The sequence below is a fragment of the Podarcis filfolensis genome, assembly GCF_964270895.1.
Source record: "Podarcis filfolensis genome assembly, chromosome: 2".
NCBI classification, from domain to species: Eukaryota; Metazoa; Chordata; class Lepidosauria; order Squamata; family Lacertidae; genus Podarcis; species Podarcis filfolensis.
In genome coordinates, this window is record NC_139605.1 from 1,032,309 (window position 1) to 1,049,429 (window position 17,121).

At 47.9% G+C, this 17,121-nt stretch overlaps 1 protein-coding gene across 1 annotated transcript; it reads left to right on the forward strand.

The window, feature by feature from the left end:
* Nucleotides 1–11,125: 11,125 nt before the first annotated feature.
* LOC310756216 (uncharacterized protein) lies at nucleotides 11,126–14,543 on the forward strand. Its single transcript, XM_083599921.1, has 2 exons — nucleotides 11,126–11,282; nucleotides 11,343–14,543. The coding sequence occupies exon 2, from the start codon at nucleotides 11,650–11,652 to the stop codon at nucleotides 13,678–13,680; it is 2,031 nt and encodes a 676-aa protein (XP_083456047.1). The 5' UTR covers nucleotides 11,126–11,282; nucleotides 11,343–11,649; the 3' UTR covers nucleotides 13,681–14,543.
* The last annotated feature ends 2,578 nt before the right edge of the window (nucleotides 14,544–17,121 follow it).

Here is a 17,121-nt window from a genome sequence, read left to right on the forward strand (position 1 = left end):
GTTGTCCAACAATATCCATTCTTTTAACCAACACAAAGAGGCTGCCTCGTAGTAAAATCTACCAGTGCGAAGCCACCTCTATTTTTAGTATCTATCAAAATTTTATACTTTATTCTTGGTGTTTTCCCCCTGACAGAGTAATCATGAAATATCTCTTTGCCATTCGTTAAAGAAGCTTGCATTATTTATTATTGGTATCATTTATAATAAAAACAGTATCTTAGGTAAAACATTTCTCTTTATGGTTGCAATCCTTCGTAAAAGTGATAGTTTCATCCTCCCCTATATTTCCAAATGTTTTTAACATTTTTTGATACTCTAACGTAATTGGAATATGTTGTAATTCAGTGTTTTTCAAATAAACCCTTATTTAGTCTCCATCTATACAATGAACTCTTTTCACCCCTCATTATCATCCATTTTGAGTTTTGATCTGATATACCGTATTTTTCTCTCTATAACACACAGATTTTTTCTCCTAAAAGGGAAGGGGAAATGTCTGTGCGTGTTATTGAGCGAATGTGTGGTCCCTGGAGCCGACTAGGGCAAGCGCAGCAACAAAAATCAGTCAAAAATCAAATCGCGTGTCGGAGAAGGGAAACCTGAAAAGAGGAAGTTGCTGCTTTCCAGCATTCTGCCTCAGGGTCTTACTGCCCACCCGCTTGTGTTTCGTTGCTGTGTTTGCTCAAACGGAACAAAGAGCAGGCAAATCCCCTTCCCTCCAGGCAAGCAGAGGGGAAAGCAGAGCGATCTTCCTTCTAATTCCTCTCCCTGCTCCTTGCAGGCAGCCAGAAAACATGCAGGTGGGAGAGAGGGAGGGAGAGAGAGAGAGGGCTGGCTTGGGTGGGGTGGGGTGGGGTGACTTTTGCCTTTCTTTCCTCCCTCCCGTTAAATCTCTCTCCTGCATTCTTATGCTCCTTGTCCCTTCTGTGTTTTTCCTTCCCTCCCCACCTAAAATGCAGTTACAAAGCATGGATCCACATGGATCCTCAGGATCTCTGCTTTGGGTCACCCCAAATTCGCCATCAGATCACATAGCATGTCCATGGCTACAGCCTGCCCCCCCAAAATCACGCACCCACTGTTGCTTGGGGCTGCAATGGTGCAAAAACGTGGTTACAAAGCATGGATCCACATGGATCCTCAGGATCTCTGCATTGGGTCACCCCAAATTCACCATCAGATCACATAGCATGCCCATGGCTACAGCCTGCCCCCCAAAAATCACGCACCCACTGTTGCTTGGGGCTGCAATGGTGCAAAAACGTGGTTACAAAGCATGAATCCACATGGATCCTCAGGATCTCTGCATTGGGTCACCCCAAATTCACCATCAGATCACATGTCTGTGGCCACAGCATGAAGCACAAAAATGATACATCCACTATTTCATTCAGAATTCCCCCCCCCTTGTTTTCCTCCTCTAAAAACGATGTGTGTGTTATGGTCAGGTGCATGTTATAGAGTGAAAAATACGGTAGTTCTTGGCTGGATCTCTACAGTCTTTAATCCTGTAGGCAGGTTCCTTCAATATCCAGATCATGTTTCTTCTTTCCGCAGAATCCTTTGAATCAGAAGAACATGTTTACTCTTGTTCTAATGGGGGTCTGAATCTCCAAGCATCTGGGTTGGCAAACTAAGGCCCGTGGGCCGGATCAGGCGCAATTGCCTTCTAGATCCGGCCTGCGGACGGTCCAGGAATCGCCGCGTGGATTGCCAGCACGCACGTTCTTTCCCTCTCCCTCACCCGGCGGCGCTTTTCTCCTCAGGGACGAGCAATCTTGTCCCACACCGGGTGCCATCAACGGGGGGAGTCGGCTCACCCGCCTGCCTGCCTCAGCAGGGTGGCGCTGTGAAGGGGGTGTGACGCTGGCTGCCGGCTGCTGCTGAGTTTTCCTCTTCTGCTCCTCCCTCTCCCTCAGTCCGCCCTTCCTTCCTTTTCTGTGCGCCTTCTCCGTGCCGCTTCCTCACACGCTTTCTTCGTCACCCCCTCCCTCCTTCATTCCTCCCATGGCGTTCAGGCAGTTTGTTTCACTGGCCGCAGCTGCCACTTGCGGGTTGGGAAGCAGCAGCAGTTGGTGGGTAAAAGCTCTGGCAACGCCCCGGTTCCCCTGCCTCCGTCCATGGCTCCGCCGGGGCTGCTGCTTCTGTCTTCTCTGGCCCACGCAGCCTCCAACCTGCCCTGTCACCTGGCTGGAGAAGCCCAACTGGGGCTATTGGGACGACAACTGGGACAGGTAAAGCCAAACATCTTCAGGCCTCTTTGCAGACCGGCCAAAATCGCTCATTTCCCCCCGAAATATAGTCGTGCCCCCAACAAGGTCTGAGGGACAGTGGACTGGCCCCCTGCTGAAAAAGTCTGCTGACCCCTGATCTAGAAGATCCACAGTTGTAACCATATCAAAAAAGTATTTGGTATTTTGCCTTCTTCTGAGACACTTTCCCTCAGTGTTCTGTCATAGTCCAGTGATACTACTCCATTAAATTCACCCGTAATAATTATATTTCTGTCATAAACCTCAGACATACTTTCCTCCAATAGTTGGAAGAAATCTCATGCGAAAAGTGGCTCTGAAAGTCCCAGTGGCAAATCTTAATCTTGCCACCCTAAGATATTATAAGCAAGCCCCACATTCCTCTTTCCACCTGCAATAGGGAGGTTAGAAGAACACTTAATTCCCTGCAGGGATCATAAGAGCCACATATGTGAAATATCACTAGTGAACAGAATAATTTAAACAAGGAAACCAACAACAGTGTTAAGAGAGAGAAAAACTGGATTTGAAATGACCCAACCACAAGATGAGAAGTCTCCCCACTAATTGAGGGAAGGGGGAGGCATGGGGGGGGGGGGCTTTTGAAGTCTCCCTGCTGGCAAGGGAAATCCAGAGCAAGGGCGCCTCTGTCTGTCTGGAATCCCTCACTGCCTCTGAATCCAGTGGGTGGTTTTTTAATGGGGGGAGGAAGGCTGGTGTTTGAAGCTGGGCTTGGCTGTTAGGGGGCGTAGCTCAGCAATGCAGCAGTTGCTCTGCATGCAGAAGGACCCCGGCTGAGTGCTTGGCATGCAGAAGGAGGCCCAGAAGGAGATGCTCCCCCTCCCTTAAAAATGATGGTGGATGAAACTTGGCCAACTCCCCCCTCCCCCTGGAGTCCCCCTCCCTGCCGCCAGTTGGGGGGCGGGGGCCGGGTCACCATGGAGCCCCCAGAGCCGGAGGCCAGAGGCAGCGCCGCCCCGTCGCCTTCCCATCCTGACACAGGGAGGGGCTGCTCTAACAAACGTAGCTCTAGGGATGCGCGCGTCTGAAAAGGAGCCGGAAGTGTCGCCGCGAAATGCGCCGGAAGTTTCCAGACCGGGAAAGGAGGAGGGGCGTCGCTGAAGAGCCCCAGAGGTAAAGAGGGAGAGAAGGGGGGAAATAGAGGGGGGGATAAGAGGGGAGGGCAAAGAGACCCCCCCTAAGGAAAGCGCCCTCTCTGGGGCCCGTCGACAGGGGCCCCGATCCAGGCCCCGACCCAGGTGGGAAGGGGGGACCCAACACCTGCAGGGCTGGCCTTGCAAGATCTCCTGGGCAGCAGCAGCACCGCCAGACTCCCCTTTCTCTTTCCTGGGGGGCCGAGAGATGCTCAGCTGCCCTGCCCCCCCTGGAGGCCTTGGCGGGAAGGGGAATGAGGACCCCAAGCAGGGCTGGGGTGGGGCTGAGGCCCCCCATTCTCCCCTGGCAGGAATCCCTGGGGTCGTGGGGCGCCTGGCTGGGGAAAGGGAGAGAGGGAGTCCAGGGAAGGGTTAAAGGAAGGGGAGGAGCCTCGACTGAGACCCCTCCCCCTCCAGCACCACTTATTCCCCAGTCTCCCCCCTTCCCTGATGACACTACCAGATCATCTGCATTCACTAGGACTCATCTCCATACTTTGGATTGTCCTGAATACCACCATTTGGTAGCCTAGCCCACACCCCAAAGTCCTGCTAGGATGCATCTTGGCTTGCCTGCTGATGAAACTGAGTGTGTGATGACTGATAATATTGTCATTTATCCGTTTCAGACCCCTAAGTAGTAGCAGCTGCCAGGACATTGTCCTGTTCGCCTCTGTATAGTTCCAGCCTTATTTCAGACATTGTGGTAGATTGCAATCAGGGTGGATTTGATATAAGTCAAATTGATTTCAATCACAATTTACGGTAAATCACTAGTCAGTATGATTCTATTTAAATCAAAAATTTCTGATTTGGTTACACTATTAGAAATAGACAGATAATTATGAAATCATTCTGAGGTTTAATAAGTTAATTGTCTATATTTGGACAACATTTCTGCTGTAATTTATTGGAAGGAGAAAAATAATCATTTCCTTAGTAACAACTTAAACAATTTATTTAACTAAAACAATAATATTATAGCATGTTGGTAAAAATATTTTTTTATATAAAAAACAACAACCAAGCAGGCTGAGTTTTAGCGCACATGAAAAACTCAGAACTTAAGCATTTCACCACCTCCACTACCAGCCACCCCTTTGGACTGGCTTCTGCATGCAGGTGCCTATTCTGTACAGTTAAGTGTTAGTGCGGTTGTTGGAACCCAGTGGGATTGGGAAGAGGTTGCCAGCCCTGAAGAGCCTTCAGCGCTTGCCTCAAGTCTGACTTGCACAATTATTACACAAAGACCCCAAGATGTGTGGAGTATTCTGCTCACAAGGTTGCACTTTCATTTTTACTGCTTCACACTTAGCGACTTGTGCAGATCTCTTCCACTGCAAACCATCTGTTCATGGAACCTCTTAGAATTTAAGGGGTTAATTCTGTGTATATACATCTGCAAAGGAACAATGGGATTAAGGTTTTCCGCCAACTCTGTATGTTTATTTTATAACATTTTTCCTGTGAAGAAAAGGCATGTTATCTCTGCAGACACAAATTCACACTTTTGAGAATGGCAAAAACAAGCATCTGTGACAATATCTTCTCATTAGAAAAACTTCCCCAAATAATCTTACAGAATTACCCCACCTCCCGCAGAAGCCGTGCACCCTTTAAAGAGCACGCCGCTCTTGGGGGCTTTTCCCTGAGGAGGGAGAAGGGACTAACTGGCTGCGTCAGTCCCTTCTCCCACCTCGTAAAAAAGCTCGCAGGAGCCGCATGCTCCTTAAAGGGTGCGCAGCTCCTGTGGGCTTTTGCGGGAGGTGGGGAATACTCCCAGAGCTTGTCGGGGCTGGCGGGGGAAACCCGGGATGAAGGCTGGATGCTGCCCTGCGGAGGCTTCGCGGGCTACCCCAGAAGCCAGAACAGTTAGAGAGAGCGCTGCGCAGTGCTCCCTCTAGCTGTTTTAGCTCTGCCTTAGTGGCGCAAAGCCTCTGCAGGGTACCAGGGAGCTCTGCTCAGCGCTCCCTTTAAATAATATTTTTTTTCTTGAATTCCCCCTCTAGAAACTAGGTGCGCCTTATGATCAGGTGCGCCTTATGGAGCGAAAAATACAGTAGGTAGGAGAAAATAACAGAGGCCAACCAGAGTATATGGAGAAGCAAAGCGGCTAGTAAGCCTGATCTTTATTGCAACAGTGTCACCCCCCCCCCCTCACCACAACCAGGAGGGAGGTGTGCAAGGCCTTATATAGTCTTTTCAAATTGCCCACCCAAGACCCCCCCCAATATCATACAGAAGGAGAATGTTTACAGCAGGAATACATCACAGGAGGCGGTCTACAGCAGAAAACCTGTCCCCAAGGATACCTGTTAATGGTCACAAACTGCATTACCTGGGCAGCCTGGCCATTCTTTTGTGATGGTAAATACTTTAGTTCCTGAATCCAGGTCACAGGCTCACCCTGTTCATACCTCCTTAAGACAGTATTTGTAAGCACAAAGACAATGAGAAGGCTTCCATTTGCCTCCTTTACTGCAGAGGAATATTTGAGTACATTTCTGAGCACAATTCAAAGTGTTGGTACTGACCTTTCAAGCCCTACACGGCCTCAGTCCTGTATACCTGAAGGAGTGTCTCCACCTCCGTCGTTCAACCTGGACACTGAGATCCAGCGCCAAGGGCCTTCTGGCGGTTCCCTCATTGCAAGAAGTGAGGTTACAGGGAACCAGACAGAGGGCCTTCTGGGTAGTGGTGCTCATAGAATCATAGAGTTGGAAAAGACCACAAGGGCCATCGAGTCCAACCCCCTGCCAAGCAGGAAACACCATCAGAGCACTCCTGACATATGGTTGTCAAGCCTCTGCTTAAAGACCTCCAAAGAAGGAGACTCCACCACACTCCTTGGCAGCAAATTCCACTGTCGAACAGCTCTTACCGTCAGGAAGTTCTTCCTAATGTTTAGGTGGAATCTTCTTTCTTGTAGTTTGGATCCATTGCTCCGTGTCCGCTTCTCTGGAGCAGCAGAAAACAACCTTTCTCCCTCCTCTATGTGACATCCTTTTATATATTTGAACATGGCTATCATATCACCCCTTAACCTCCTCTTCTCCAGGCTAAACATGCCCAGCTCCCTTAGCCGTTCCTCATAAGGCATCGTTTCCAGGCCTTTGACCATTTTGGTTGCCCTCCTCTGGACACGTTCCAGTTTGTCAGTGTCCTCCTTGAACTGTGGTGCCCAGAACTGGACACAGTACTCCAGGTGAGGTCTGACCAGAGCAGAATACAGTGGCACTATTACTTCCCTTGATCTAGATGCTATACTCCTATTGATGCAGCCCAGAATTGCATTGGCTTTTTTAGCTGCCGCGTCACACTGTTGGCTCACGTCAAGTTTGTGGTCAACCAAGACTCCTAGATCCTTTTCACATGTAGTGCTCTCAAGCCAGGTGTCACCCATCTTGTATTTGTGCCTCTCATTTTTTTTTTTGCCCAAGTGCAATACTTTACATTTCTCCCTGTTAAAATTCATCTTGTTTGTTTTGGCCCAGTTCTCTAATCTGTCAAGGTCGTTTTGAAGTGTGATCCTGTCCTCTGGGGTGTTAGCCACCCCTCCCAGTTTGGTGTCATCTGCAAATTTGATCAGGATGCCCTTGAGTCCATCATCCAAGTCGTTGATAAAGATGTTGAATAAGACCGGGCCCAAGACAGAACCCTGTGGCACCCCACTAGTCACTCTTCTCCAGGATGAAGAGGAACCATTGATGAGCACCCTTTGGGTTCGGTCAGTCAGCCTGTTACAAATCCACTGAGTGGTAGCATAGTCAAGACCGCATTTTACCAGCTTCTTTACAAGAATATCATGGGGCACCTTGTCAAATGCCTTGCTGAAATCAAGGTAGGCTACATCCACTGCGTTCCCTTCATCTACCAGGCCTGTAATTCTGTCAAAAAACGAGATCAGGTTAGTCTGACATGATTTATTTTTCAGAAATCCATGCTGACTATTGGTGATCACAGCATTCCTTTTTAGGTGCTCATAGACTGTTTGCTTAATGATCTGCTCCAGAATCTTCCCTGGTATTGATGTCAGACTGACTGGGCGGTAATTATTTGGGTCCTCTCTTTTCCCCTTTTTGAAAATAGGGACAACATTTGCCCTCCTCCAGTCTGCCGGGACTTCGCCTGTTCTCCAGGAATTCTCAAAGATGACTGCCAGTGGTTCTGAAATCACATCTGCCAGTTCTTTTAATACTCTTGGATGCAGTTCATCTGGCCCTGGAGACCTGAATACATCTAAACTAGCCAAGTATTCTTGTACTATCTCCTTAGTTATTCTGGGCTGTGTTTCCTCTGCTGAATCATTTGCTCCAAATTCTTCAGGTCGGGCATTGTTTTCTTTATCGGAGAAGACTGCGGCAAAGAAGGCATTGAGGAGTTCAGCCCTTTCTGTGTCCCCTGTTTGCATTTCACCATCTTCTCCTCTGAGTGACCCCACTGTTTCTTTGTTCTTCCTTTTGCTACGAACATACCCATAAAAGCCTTTTTTGTTGCTTTTAACCTCTCTAGCAAGCCTGAGTTCATTCTGTGCTTTAGCTTTTCTGACTTTGTGTCTACACGTGCTGGCTATTTGTTTGAATTCCTCTTTGGTGGTTTCCCCCCTTTTCCATTTTTTGTACACATCCTTTTTTAATCTTAACTCAGTTAAAAGTTCTTTAGATAGCCACCCTGGCTTCTTTAGGCACCTTCCATATTTCCGTCTCATTGGTATTGCCTGAAGTTGTGCTTTTACTATCTCCCTCTTAACAAACTCCCAGCCATCATGAACTCCCTTTCCTTTGAGTATTACTGTCCATGGGATCTCACCCAGCACTTCCCTAAGTTTTATGAAGTCGGCTTTCTTAAAGTCAAGAAATTGAGTCCTAGTATGTTTGGCTGCTCCTTTCCGCTGTATAGTAAGCTTCAGAAGAGCATGATCACTTGCGCCTAATGATCCTTCCACTTCTACGCCACTAACCAGTTCATCAACATTGGTTAGGACCTGATCTAAAATGGCTGTTCCTCTTGTTGCTTCTCCCACTTTTTGGACAGTGAAGTTGTCTGCAAGGCCAGTGAGGAATCTGTTTGACCTTATGCTCTTGGCTGAGTTTGACATCCAACAGATATCCAGGTAATTGAAGTCCCCCATTACTACTATCTCCCTTCCTTTTGCGTGCTTGGCCATCTGTTCCAGGAAGGCATCATCTATGTCCTCCGTTTGGCTTGGGGATCTATAGTAAACTCCCACAATGAGGTCACTGTTATTCTTCTCTCCCTTAATTTTGACCCAAATGCTCTCACTTTGGCTTTGAGGTTCTAAATCTTGGATCTCTTCACAGGTATACACATCCCTGACATATAACGCCACTCCTCCTCCTTTCTTGTCTGGTCTGTTTTCTCTGAAATAGATTGTATCCCTCCATTATTACATTCCAATCGTGGGACTTATCCCACCAGGTTTCAGTGATGCCTATTATGTCATATTTAGTTTGCTGTACCAAGAGCTCAAGCTCATCTTGTTTATTTCCCATGCTTTGCACATTAGTGTACAGACATTGAAGTCCATTAATCATTCCCCCGTGTCTCTTATTTAAGGATTTTTTCCTCCCACCACTAGGTCTGCGTGCTGTTTGCTCCATTTGGTCTATGACATTTGGATGATCATCTTCATCAATTGATAGACTCCTACCTTCAGGAGCACTGTCTCCCTCCCCCACATTAGTCAGTTTAAAGCCCTCCTGATGAGGTTTCTGATGAGGTTTCTGCTCGCCCTGTGGAATATACCTCCCATCAGATGTCAAAGAATTAAGCAGCTATCTTATTTTTAAAAGACATCTGAAGGCAGCCCTGTTTAGGGAAGTTGTTAATATTTAATGCTCTATTGTTTTTAATATTCGATTGGGAGCCGCCCAGAGTGGCTGGGGAAACTCAGCCAGATGGGCAGGGTATAAATAAATTATTATTATTATTATTATTATTATTATTATTATTATTATGGCAGCATTGGAAGAGTTAAAATGGCTTCAGCATGGTTCTCCTGTAGTTTTTCAGACATGTGGTTTGTATACTTACTGTGAGGAATGTGTGTGGTTGCTCACGAAGTAAGCAGCCAGGACTCCGTCCTGCCTTTTACAGGTTTTACTGAGTGGAAAACTATGTACATTGCAGAAGTCCAAAATCCATGTCTGCCTCAGTCACTAGTAGATTCCGGGAGTGGTTTCTTCCGGTTTGCCCTCCAGCACAAAAGCCCGGGAAACCTCCCTCTCCTCCTTTCTTCCTTACGTTTATTTCCCTGGCGAAAACTATGCGACGGAAACAGCACGTCACTCTCCCTTTCTGTTTCCTTGGGAGCGGTGTCGTGGCTCACCTCAGCCTGAGTGAGCCTTTGCTTCATAATAATAATAATAATAATAATAATAATAATAATAATAATAATAATAATAATTTATTATTTGTTTCCCCAGCCACTCTGGGCGGCTTCCACAAAGACCAAAAATACACTAAGATGTCACACATTAAAAACTTCCCTGAATAGGGCTGCCTTAAGATATCTTCTGAATGTCAGGTTGTTGTTGTTCTCTTTGACATCTGATGGGAAGGCGTTCCACAGGGCAGGTGCCACTACCGAGAAGGCTCTCTGCCTGGTTCCCTGTAGCTTTGATTCTCGCAGGGAGGGAACCGCCAGAAGGCCCTCGGCACTGGACCTCAGCGTCTGGGCAGAACGAAGGGGGTGGAAACGCTCCTTCAGGTATACTCGGCTGAGGCCATTTAACTCACCTCTACCTGCAATAAACTAATGAGCTTGCACCGAAAACGCGAGGTGAACTGCCTCTCCCGGTCAGAAATTACCCTTGAAGGAACCCCATGCAGTCAAAAAACGTTTTCCTTGAACAACTTGCTGGTCTCCTCCGCTGTCACCACCTCCCATGGCCTCCCGGGTGTGGGCAAAGGTTCTAGTAACCCTGCCGGTGCCGCCCTCTCTCCCTTAGCCCTCTGACATGTTCACAACCTCGCACATATTCCCGCACGTCCTCCGTCACTTTGGGCCACCAAAAGTCCCTTGTAACCAACAGCATGGTCTTGTGTTGTCCACAATGCCCCGCAATATGGTTGTCATGGAGCTGTTTGAGAACTTTGGCCCTTAGGGACTCTTGGCACATATAGAGCCCCCAGTAGAACAACAGCCCCCCTTTCTCCCCAAAGCCCCCCTCTGCTCCCACTCCCTCCTTGACTTCACTCAACTTCCTCTGAGCAAAGGCATCGTCTCTGGTCAGTCGCACTAGTTCAGCTTCTTCTACTAGTGCCCCTCCACAAGTCCATGAGCCTGGCCACAGGAGGTCCCTCTTCCTCCCAGTACTCGGGCTTGTGAGATAGTGCATCTGCCTCTCACGTTCTGCTCTCCCGGAACGTACTGGATCCTAAAGTTAAAGCTGGCAAAAAACTCGGCCCAGCGTATTTGTCTTTGGCAAAGCACACGCACGGTCCACCACTACTCCAGGTTCTTGTGATCTGTGCACACCTGTATCTGCTGCTTTGCCCCAATCAGGAAGTGCCTCCACTGCTTAAAGGCCACAAAAATTGCCAGCAATTCTTTGTCATAGTTTTGCTCTGATTTGTTCAGTTTCCTGGAGAAAAAGGTGCACGGCCTTCAATCTCCCCCGGCATCTTGCTGCAGCAGGACCGCTCCGATTGCCCAATCAGAGGCGTCAGTTTCCCTTCCAACGGCTTGTCCGGGTTCATGTGCAATAGCTGCCCCTCCAATGCAAAAAACCTTCTTTAGTTTATCCAATCCCCTTTGTGCCTCCTCAGTCCACAGAAATTTCTTCCCACTGAGGCAATCAGTTATGGGCGCTGTCAAGTGGGCAAAGTTCTTGATAAACTTTCTGTAGAAGTTGCTGAAGCCCAGGTCCCGCTGGACATCCTTATTTGTCTTGGGGCTTTGGGTGTGGAGGATTAGTATGCAGAGGATGAAATATGTCATTAGAAACTATGAACCACACAAGTAGAAGGCATGTTCATGGACATTTCTTCATTGCAGGGGGTTGGACTAAATGGCGCCCGGGGTCCCTTCCAACTCTCCAGTTCTGTTATTCTATGACACAGGGAGGACATGGGAGAATGAATGAGATGTTTAAAAAGGAGAATATGCTAATTGAACTTTCTGTGCTTAATATTCCTTTGTTCTCTACCTTGAAACCTGAACAGGACTTTATTTTCCACGCGCTCCAAAGCAAGCAGTTCAGAAGACATTTCAGGGTATGGAGCCTGGAACAAACTTCACTGGTAGCAGAACATTTAGAAACCATCAACAGAATCACACGGGAGAAAAACCATTTAAATGTATGGAGTGCGGAAAGAGTTTCACTTGTAGCGGAACATTTAGAAACCATCAGCGGACTCACACAGGAGAGAAACCATTTACATGTATGGAGTGTGGAAAGAGCTTCAGTCAGAGAGCAAACCTTTATTCACATGAACGAACTCACACAGGGGAGAAACCATTTAAATGTATGCAGTGTGGAAAGAGCTTCAGTATGAATTCAAACCTTAAGAAACATCAACGGATTCACACAGGAGAGAAACCATTTGAATGCATGGAGTGTGGGAAAACCTTCACTTGTAGCGGAACACTTAGAAGACATCAAAGAAATCAGACAGGAGAGAAACCATTTGAATGTATGGAGTGTGGAAAGAGCTTTATTGACAGTGGAAAACTTAGAATACATCAACGGATTCACACAGGGGAGAAACCATATAAATGTATGGAGTGTGGAAAGTGCTTCCGTCAGAGTGGAGCCCTTAGAGTTCATCAACAGATTCACACTGGGAAGAAACCATTTAAATGTATAGAGTGTGGAGCGAGCTTCACTGACAGTTCAAAACTTAGAATTCATCAACGGATTCATACAGGAGAGAAACCATTCCAATGCATGGAGTGTGGGAAGAGCTTCAGTGCAAGAGGAACACTTAGAATTCATCAACGGATTCATACAGGGGAGAAACCATTTAAATGTATGGAGTGTGGAAAGAGCTTCAGGAACAGTGGAAAACTTAAAATACATCAACGGATTCACACTGGGGAGAAACCATATAAATGTATGGAGTGTGGAAAGTGTTTCGCTGACAGTGAAACACTTAGAATTCATAAATGGACTCACACTGGGGAGAACCCATTTAAATGTATAGAGTGTGGAAAGTGCTTCAGTGCAAGTGGAAACCTTAAAATTCATCAGGTGATTCACACTGGGGAGAAACCATTTAAATGTATAGAGTGTGGAAAGTGCTTCAGTGCAAGTGGAACACTTAAAAAACATCAGCGGATTCACACTGGGGAGAAACCATTTAAATGTATAGAGTGTGGAAAGAGCTTCCATAAGAGTGAAACACTTAGAATTCATCAACGGACTCACACAGGGGAGAAACCATTTAATTGCAGGGTGTGCAGTAAGAGCTTTATTGATCGTGGATCACTTAGAGCCCATCATCGAATTCACACAGGAGAGAAACCATATAAATGTATAGACTGTGGAAAGAGCTTCAGTGCAAGTGGAACACTTAAAAAACATCAACGGATTCACACTGGGGAGAAACCATTTAAATGTATAGAGTGTGGAAAGAGCTTCATTGACCATGGAACACTTAGAATTCATCAACGGATTCACACTGGGGAAAAACCATTTAAATGTGTAGAGTGTGGAAACAGCTTCACTGAGAGTCGAACACTTAGAATTCATCAGCTGATTCACACAGGGGAGAACCCATTCAAATGTATAGACTGTGGAAAGAGCTTCAGTGCAAGTAGAACACTTAAACAGCATCAACGGGTTCACACTGGGGAGAAACCATTCAAATGTATAGAGTGTGGAAAGAGCTTCATTGACCGTGGTACGCTTAGAATTCATCAACGGATTCACACTGGGGAGAAACTATTTAAATGTATAGAGTGTGGAAAGAGCTTCAGTGCAAGTGGAACGCTTAGAATTCATCAACGGATTCACATTGGGGAGAAACCATTTAAATGTATGGAGTGTGGAAAGAGCTTTAGTATGAATAGCAACCTTAAAAAACATCAACGAATTCACACTGGGGAGAAACCATTTAGATGCATGGAGTGTGGAAAAAGCTTCACTGACAGTTCAAGACTTAAAATTCATCAACGGATTCACACAGGGGAGAAATTTAAATGCTTGGAGTGTGGAAAGAGCTTCAGTACAAGTCGAACACTTAGAATTCATCAACGGATTCACATGGAGAGTGGAAAGAATTTTCGTCCAAGTGAAACACTTTGAAAATCTCAGTAGACTCTCGAAGGGCAGAGACCATTTCAATGTATGCCGTGTGCAAAGAAGTTCACTGATAGTGTAAAACTTAGAAGACATCAATCAGCTCAGAGAAGAGAGAAATCATGTAAATGTCAGCAATATAGAAAGAATTTCCGTCAGTTTAAGTCTTTCATGTATTGAGATGAAGGTAGCATCTCCCAATAGTAAGCATAATGTAAGACTTAATGCAGGCGTCCCCACCCTCGGCCCTCCAGCTGTTTTGCGAGTACAGCTCCCATCATCCCTGACCACTGGACCTGTTAGCTAGGGATGATGGGAGTTGCAGTCCCAAAACATCTGGAGGGCCAAGTTTGAGGATGCCTGACTTAATGTAATGTTACATAGAGAGGGGGAGAGTGTTGCTTTGGAAGCAGGGCTGGTAATAGTAGTAGTAGTAGTAGTAGTATATAACCTGCCCATCTCGCTGGGTTTCCCAATGCCCTCACTGTAGACAGCTTAAAAACATGGGGGAAAACATCAAGCATAAAAAACCTCCTGATACAGGGCTACCTTCCGATGTCTTGTAAAAGTTGTGTAATTTTTTATCTCCTTGACGTTGGGCGCTACTGCCAAGAAGGTCATCTGCCTGGTTCCATGTAACTTTGCTTCTCTCTCCGTGTGTGTGTGTGTGTGTGTGTGTGTGTGTGTGTATTCTCCCACCCCCAGAGGCTGGGTCCATCTCTGCTTCACAGGTGATCTTGTAGTACAAACTTGGGTGGGGGTGGGACATCCCACTTCGCAGCTGGCTTGCCTGGATCAGCCCCTCCCCCACTCTACTAATCCCCAAAATGAAGGGGCAGGGGCGAGCCCTTCTCTACGCTTCTGATCTCCAAGGCGGAGGCAGGGATCTCTCAGCACGAAGCTGACTATTGCATTGCACAAACACACACCCAAACGGCCCAAATCCTGCTGCACCCCAAGGCGCTTTGCACGCACCCGATTCCTTGCAGGAGACAAGGGCATCCTGTGACTGCAGAGGGGACGGGACAGCTGTTCTGCTTAAGCCGCGCCCCCTTTCCCAAGTCAGTATCCAGCATCTCTCTCTAGCAGCTTGCACTCTCTGACTTTAACCCTTAAGGCAACGAGGCAGGGAAAGGTTTGCAGAAAGCTCCTCTCTCTGTCTGCTGCCAGGCACCTTCCCAGCTATAAAAGGAAACAGAATGCAAAGCCTGCGCTGCTTTTCCTTTCATGCAGGAGGATGGAAAAGCAGGGACAGGAATTGTGCCATGTTGTCACCTTCCTCAGTCTTGACACCCCCTTGTTGTCTGCCCCCACCGCCCCCTCTTCCTCTGCCCCAGGGGCCATCTAGTCCAACCCCCTGGAAGACAGGAATATTTTGTCCAATGTGGGGCTCTAACCCACAGTCCCTGGATTCAAAGTTTCATGCTCTGCCGACTGATCTATCCACTTGTGGGCTTCGTGTATTGTGAAAAAGGTGGGCTGTGGACCTTGTTCAGCTACCGCAAGAGAACACCAGGGCCCCCGCTGAATCACATCACCAGACTTGGCCTTGGGCACAAACCCCTTGCCTGGAATTTGCACTCCACAATGGGGCAGTTCCAGAATTTGTCTTGAACCCCCCCAAAACATTTCCTTTTGAAAAAAATGCAAGCGCTCCAGTTGGGAATGATCCCCCGGGGAGCTGTGTGAAGAGCTTCATTTTTGCCCTCATACGCATCCTTTTATTTTATTGGAGGACACTCTCTCTTGCTACCCACAGCCCCAAGTCCTAGGATTACAGATTTCAAACAATCCAGGCTGCAGGATGCATCAGTGGAGAAGCTCCCTTTCAAGAGCCTCATCCTCTCAGTGGCCCAGTACCTCCAGCCTGCCTCTGGATTTCCATCAGTGAGGAAAGAGGGGTGTCAGAATGTCTCCGCCCCGATACATGGGGCATCCCAGAGGCACCTAGCAAGCTGCTGTGGGGAGGCAATGCAGTGGGTGGGGTCTCTTAGAAAGCGGTTTCCCTGTGTCATTTCCACCACTCAGCTGTTTTTCCTTGGCGAACTCCATGGGGCAGGGGAGTCCCTTTCAGGCAAAGGGCCAAAGGGGGGAAATGGGTGGGGCTCTGGGTTTCCCTGACACACATACAGCCGGCTACAATCCAGCCCCCCAGTGCCCTCCTTCCTCAGGAAAGCCCTCCCAGCCTCTCACTGCCTGCCTCAGACCCAGGAAGAAGGAACAATAAGTTTCCCAATCAATTCTCTTCTTCATCCCTGGTGAGGGTGGAGCTGGGCCAAGGGGTCTCTGGGCAACATGGGTGTGGGGGGGACCCCACTTGACTTGGCTGGTTCAGCCCCTTCCCCCAGTCAAGCAAGAATTGCTTTCAGGCAAAGCCCTCCTGTGTGCAGCAGGGTCGGTACAGCAGTGGTGGGTCAGAAAACAGAGGTTCCCCACTGCAGCTCTCAGCCTTACCACCAGGGAAGGGGCTCCGAGCTCTCCACTGTTCTGCTGGCCTTTTTAGCTCCTATGTCCAGAGATTGTCTACAAATGCAGCCACCTTTGGCCTTCAGCAAAAAGGGGAAGCAAGTGTCAAGCTGATGGGGAACCTCAAAATTCTGCTCTGTGCCATCCATTAATTTGTGGGGAAGGGGGAGAATTGTCCAGTCCACTTGTCTTCTTGACTCTCCCTGGGCTCACTAAAGTACTCTAGGCCGTAACCAATCAGGCAAGTGGCAGATCTAGTCCAGCATCCCTTCTCGGTGGTTGACCAGAGGACCTATTATGGGAAACGAGGAAGGACAGACGCCTGAGACCTCGCCTTCCCTGCCCGCTGCAGGAGGGACTTGCAGCTTGATGTGTGAGGAAGTACCTACCTTTGCTCCAGTTTTCTGACCCTCAAGCTTTATCAGGTGACCCTGTGGGTTTTCTGCAACAACTATCTTCAAGACCCTCCCTTACCACACAGAAGAAGCTGAGCTGCTCAAGTGGGTTTGTGATGGCAGCGCAGCCAGCAGGCAAATGGAAGATTTGAAACCTCACATTAAACCCAAGCACATTTGTGATATTCTGGTTTTCCCCCAGGAAAACTGAAGCTTCACCCTGGCATATTTGGAAGCCCCACTGAAGTGTGATGGTCAACAACCTGGGGTGATCAGAAGGGCGGCTCCCTGTTCAAGAGCAGTCTGACTTCTCCTGCTACTGGGGGTTGGGGGGTGATGCTTTCCATACCCTCTCCTGCCTTAATTGCACCACACACTATTAAACAAACCACCTTGTGCACTTTAGAGAAGACTGCATTGAGGGGGTTGTACTAGATGGCCCTTAAGAGTCTCCTCCAACTCCCCGGGAAGGGGGGCTGCTCAGGAGACCCTAAAAAGCAGAGGAGCCAAGTACTGGCTGGAAGCAGGTGGGGCGAGATCCCTGACCTGGTGGCAGCGAGACCCTCGACAGGAAGGCTGCCTGTTG